The sequence below is a fragment of the Mus caroli genome, chromosome 2 (assembly GCF_900094665.2).
Source record: "Mus caroli chromosome 2, CAROLI_EIJ_v1.1, whole genome shotgun sequence".
Lineage (NCBI taxonomy): Eukaryota > Metazoa > Chordata > Mammalia > Rodentia > Muridae > Mus > Mus caroli.
In genome coordinates, this window is record NC_034571.1 from 158,880,522 (window position 1) to 158,886,521 (window position 6,000).

At 50.1% G+C, this 6,000-nt stretch overlaps 1 protein-coding gene across 3 annotated transcripts in view; it reads right to left on the bottom strand.

Moving 5' to 3' along the window:
• The window catches only part of Stau1 (staufen double-stranded RNA binding protein 1), a 47,038-nt gene that overhangs the window by 3,044 nt on the left and 37,994 nt on the right, over positions 1-6,000 (bottom strand). For 2 of the 3 annotated variants that reach the window (XM_021184530.1, XM_029472862.1), the window contains exons 5-9: positions 4,148-4,378; positions 2,455-2,598; positions 1,555-1,701; positions 593-668; positions 103-422 (exon numbers count right to left, since the gene is read on the bottom strand). In XM_021184530.1, coding sequence (XP_021040189.1) covers positions 103-422; positions 593-668; positions 1,555-1,701; positions 2,455-2,598; positions 4,148-4,378 — 918 coding nt within the window. The remainder of the gene's footprint in view (positions 1-102; positions 423-592; positions 669-1,554; positions 1,702-2,454; positions 2,599-4,147; positions 4,379-6,000) is intronic. The other variant, XM_021184535.1, reaches the window with a different exon arrangement.

Sequence of the window (6,000 nt, forward strand, 5' to 3'; positions counted from 1 at the left end):
TCTGGTTTCTGTAGTGCTGAGGACAGAACCCAGGGTCTTGCACACACTACACAAGCAACTCTGCAGGAAGAACCTAAGGCCCGGAGATGACCACACAGTTACCTGGAATCCCTGGGCTCTGGAAAGGTAGTACAGTTGCTCAGAGGGTCTAGTGCGAGGTCCATGGGGTACGTGGCCTGAAGAGATGTTATTCTTTAAAATGGTCTCGGCTGTGGGCGAGGTGCCCCCGTACAACAACTCTCGGGCTATCATGGCAGTTACCGTTGCCTTGGCAGGATTTGGTGCTGCCCTGGTGAAATCTTTGGTGTGGTGTCCTTGACTAACCCCGACAGCCTGGGCAACTTCTGGCACCATGGGGAGAATTCCAGCTGGCAGCTGCTGATGGCTAAGATAAGGCATCCTGAACTCGTCCTCCTTATTACCTGCAGGGGACACAGGTCACCATAGTCACCCTCACCACCCAAGAACCTACAGAGCCACCTTTACCACCCCACCATCCCAGCATACACAGAAAGGCAGCGAATACTGTGCTTCAAAAAACTCACACGAGAGTCACACAAGCACAGACCACATTGGTTCAATTGACACTTACTAGTTCCATTTTCATCCCCAGGGCTAGGTTCAAAAAACGTTACTTTCCTTCCATCTCCTGGTTTCTTTACTGGAGTCTTAAGAAAGAAAAATGGCAGTGAGCATAGACAAGCACAGAAGCACTGGGGTCTGTGTGGATAGACAAACTCTCGTGCCTCCCCATGACAGCATTTGCATAGAGCAGATCATGAATGCATAGCTGGCACTGTGCCAAGAACCAGAAAAACACTGCCAGGAGAAAATGCTGGCTTGAAAGTGTTCAGCTGTTGGGAAAGTGGGGTCTGCACTGGTGCTAAGCAGAAACACTTTACATAACTAGAACATCCAAAAACAGTACATCCACAAAGAACACAGAGGTACCTAATGCTGTCAGACAAGAAGAGAGGGTGCTCATGAGTACTCTACTGTTTTGGAATGGGAAATCTAGAAGCCAAATCAAGGTAAATCCCAGGTACTAACTTCCCAGCAGTGGGAGCTATTTCTTGTAATGAAACTGGCAGAGCTCAAGAAGCTCAATCCCCAATACGACAACTGCTATAGGCAGCAATGGTGGCTGATAGTAATATTCCACTCAGAATTCACACAAGACTATAATCTATAGATTTGGCTCATTTGACCATGCTAGCTTGTCCCAGGAAAAACCAGAGCCAGATTCAAAACTGGGTCATGCAGACAGGTGGCAGTCATTTCAGTTCCCTCCAACCCCAACTACCCATCAGAAGTAGAGAACAGGACCTCCTCCGGAGATGCACATCCAGCCCATAGTGACACTAAACAGGAGACTTAACCGAATGAATGGCTCCCAGGACATGAAGAACTGGACAGGAAACTCCCTCCTGCAAACACTAATCTCAATGGAGGAGCCCCAGGGGGCAGGCTGCTTACTGCAGGGGAGATGAAGCCTTGCCCCAGGCTTGCCCATGCAGGGAGTTAGGCCACCTGGCACAGAGTCCCAGCAGTCACCTTCTCTTCTGATTTGAGTGCTGGCTTGGCAGGCTGCGCCTGGGGAACTTTGAACCCCAGGATCTCCAGCATGTTCTCAGCAGCATTACGCTTGGCCACCTTCTTATTGGTACCCACTCCTTCTGCAGTGTGATGCCCAACCTTTACCTGTGTAAAACACCAACACAACAAAGACCTGTGACTTAACCCAAAGCCCCAGGGATGACTCTGCTGAACTGGGTGGTAAAAAGCTTTATGTTGCTTATTTTGAACTACTACTGCTCTGATGGCCACACTCAAGTTAGAGATATTGAAAACTCTATTTTTAAAGAGTTTTTTTTTTTTTAAAGACTTTATTTATTATTATACTTAAGTACACTGTAGCTGTCTTCAGATGCGCCAGAAGAGGGCATCAGATCTCATTATGGATGATTGTAAGTCACCATGAGGTTGCTGGGATTTGAACTCAGGACTTTTGGAAGAGCAGTCAGTGCTCTTACCCACTGAGCCATCTCGCCAGTCCTTAAAGAGTTTTTTTTAACTTTAAAAACTATTGTATGGAAAATGTGTGCCACAACACATCATCAAATTTATTAAGACAGGTATATATCTAGAGCTCAGTGGGGCTCTCCCTCCATACCACTCTCCTGAGGGCTGGCTGCTAGACAAATCCCAGCACACTTCATCAAAGCTGTCCCCCAGCCACTTCAGGCAAACTCTGATCCAACTTACTCTTACAAAGTGGATCCTGTTTCTGTGACAGGACCTCACTATGTGGAGTCTTGAACTCATAGAGATCCACCTGCCGCTTGCCTCGGCCTCCAGAGAGCAGAGAGCAGGCACTACCAAGTCCAGCTAACTGTAACACTGCCAGATTAGGACATGGTCAGGGAAGAGCTGCCTACAGCCCCACCAACTCACCTGCATCACAAACTCCCTGCGACGTGGAAGACCTCGTTCTGTAAGGAGCATGTACTCTGGCTCCTTCTCCTTTTTTGCCTGCTGGATCTGTGCCAGTCTACTAATAGGATTCATCCCTTGGCCATAATCCGGGGCTGTCTGGAGCTGAAAAACAAACAAACAGTGCAGAGACAATGTGCTGTTGCTCACAGAGAGGAGCCAGCCAGTCCAGCGTCAGCACAGGATAGAGACAGACAGAGAGAAACCTCGTGCTGGTGTAACCGCTCAGAACCAAAGCCTTCCTAAGACTAAAGCGTGTCTCAGGACCATGCTGAGATGCTCTGTGGGTTGGTGGTTGCCTGTGACCTCTGTCACTCTCTGCATGCAGAAGCTGACTCCACATAACTGGGGACATTAGCATAGTGGAACTGCCAGGTAAAAAGCTGTAGGACCACACTGTTTGGGCAAGAATGACAAAAAGGAGCCAGGCAGTGGTGGCGCATGCACCTTTAATCCCAGAACTTGGAAGGCGGAGGCAGGTGGATTTCTGAATTTGAGGCCAGCCTGGTCTACAGGGTAAGTTCCAGGGGAAAAAAAAAGAATGAGAAAAAGGGAGGATGGAGCCAGGGCTATGGCCTGTGGCTACTGAATCTGCATGGGGACCCATGCCTAGCTTTCTCAATCATTAAAACCCAGAAACCACTGAAAGCCTCTGTAAAGCCTCAGTCTGAAGACGCATCCCTACGGAAGAGGCCTTGCTTGGCCAGCACACCCGAGTGAGGCCCTCATCCAACCCCCAGTAGCAAAAACAAAACAATATTATGAATTAACAACCCTCCAGGTGAGGCCGGGGGAAGGAGGACTGCAAGCTTCTGAGGACACTAGGGGCTCCTTCCTTGGCATGTCAGGGATGATGGAAGTAATTTTCAGGACACACCAGATGAAAAAGGATAGGCTGGCTGAAGTCCTGTCCCTTTCTAGTGCGGAAAAGGGGCAATGTCTGAATAAAGATTCCTATCTTCTGTATGTGAGTGTTTTGTCTGCAGCAGTTCACATGTGCACTTGGTGCTCAGGGAGGTCAGGAGGAGTCCAGAACTGGTGTTACAGATAGTTGGGAACCCAGGTCCTCTGCTAGAGCTTTTAACTGCTGAGCCACCTCTCCAGTCTCCAGTCCCCATGGTGAATGCTGTAATTTTTTTCCCCTGAGACAGGGTTTCTCTGTGTAGCCCTGGCTGTCCTGGAACTCACCCTGTAGACCAGGCTGGCCTCGAACTCAGAAATCCGCCTGCCTCTGCCTCCTGAGTGCTGGGATTAAAGGCATGCGCCACCACGCCCAGCTTGTATTATTATTATTATTAGCGATAGCCACTAAGTTTCATGCAAGTCTCCAAGTCTTCGTTCGGAATCGTCTCTGTGGGCCCTGCAGTGCTGCTTCCACATTGACCCGAGTTAAGTTGGCTCAAGAAAACCCTACCCCTTCCACACAAAGACCGACAGGCTGTGGTGCCCAACCGCAGGGGAAGCTGACACCTGCGCATGTTTCTCCTCAACCCTCATGTTTCTGGCTCATTTATCCTCAACCTATAGCTCCTATGTGGTGTCTGTAAACATCCATTCTGTCCCGTGTGGTGCTGAGCAAGCAGCTTCTACCCCACCCACAGCAGCAGGCTGGTTCTCTCTTTGCTGGTGGGTTTTCTGGGGAAGGCTCTCTTACCTTGCAGGTGGGCTGACTTTTCTTCTTGATTCTGGGCTTCACTCGCTCCACAGCAGGGAGGGGTGGCAGCCTCCTCAGCTGCTCCAGAACAGCCCTTGCCGCATTCTTCTTGGAGATCTTCTTGCTTTTCCCTTCTCCTTCCCCTACAAATTCCCCAACTGAAACCCTGGTCACAAAGTTCTTCATGTGTGGTGGGCCACTCTCCCGGGCCACCTGTGTCAGAAGGAAAGACTGAGTGAAAGCGTGACGGACACTTGGTGGAAGTGGTAGAGCACACTGCTTGGCACACTCGGGATCTAAGGTCGGCTACAAGCGCAGGTGCAGAGGATCGGGAGGAGGAGGAGGACAGGTTTTAGTTACAGCACCACAACAGCTTGGACATTGAGGCACTTGTCGCTGTGCCTTCCACTGACTGCCAGGCCCTGGGAAGAAGACTACAACCTTCAGGGTCCCCACAAAAGGTCTCACGATCCAAGAGAAGGGGACTCCTCCGAGGAGCACAGCCACTCTAGAACCCTAAGCCAATGCATAAAGAGGAATAGCCACCATAGCACAGTAGTGCTGCACCATGCTCAGAGGGACGCTACCTGAATCTGCTCCCTCAGAATGAGAGCCACTTAACAAGCCTTCAAACACACCAAGCTCACAAAACACAAAGGCTGAGGATGGTCACAGATGAAGTGACCAAAAGGCAAGATTGAAAGGAAGGCCCTGAGCTGTGTGGCAGAACAGCAAAAAATTCACAAGCGGTGGCGAGACCATCTACTCACACCTAGGCTCCACCATGCTACATATGAAATACTACTTAGGCTGCCGGTGTGACCATGGTGGAGCCAGCAAATTCTGCCCACCTAACTCAGATTCCTAAGGACAGACTGCACACAAAGCCTGGCGGAAATTAAGTACTATGTTTATTATTCAGCAACACTTCCTGCCAGGCAGTGGTGGTGCACGCCTTTAATCCCAGCACTCGGGAGGCAGAGGCAGGCGGATTTCTGAGTTCGAGGCCAGCCTGCTCTACAAAGTGAGTTCCAGAACAGCCAGGGCTACACAGAGAAACCCTGTCTCAAGAAAAGAAAAGAAAATATATACTTCCTGAGGATCTAGCATGGGCCAGGCCATATGCCACATGCAACAGATAAGAAAGGCCCCACTCAATCTAACAATGGCTGTGGCTATGACCCTTCTGATTGGACAGTTACTCAGCCGGAATACTTACAGGATGAACAGATGAACCACATTACTACCTCATGTGCTCACTTGAATACAAATGTCCCCATGGTCCCCAGTTGGTGGCAAGGTCTGGATAGGTCAGAATGTACTGAGGAAGTGTATTCCTGTGACACGGCAGAACAGACTCATCCTCCTTCCACCTCACCTGTCTCGTGTTCGTGTTGAAGAGACGAGCTCTCAGCACCCTGCTCCTCCAGCCGAGCCTACCCACTCTACCCACTCGCTGCCATGATGAACTTGTACTTCCCTGGAAGCATTAGCCCAAACAAGCTCCCAGTTACTGTGTTTTATCACAACCAAGAGAAAAGAAATACACCTTACAAAGCCATCACTAGGGGGCACCCTAACGATTTCTTCAGGGGCTGCCTGAGAAGTCTCTGAATGCTACCTATTCAGAAAGCAGGTGCCAAGGTGGAGGAGGAAGGGCAGCAATCTAGCTCCCAGCAGCCTCCAGAACAAACGGCTCTAAAAAGCTCTGAGGCGCAGGGCAGATGATTACCATCAAGAGCTGACAAACTTAACAGGAATCCAGCCGGGCGTGGTGGCGCACGCCTTTAATCCCAGCACTCGGGAGGCAGAGGCAGGCGGATTTCTGAGTTCGAGGCCAGCCTGGTCTACAA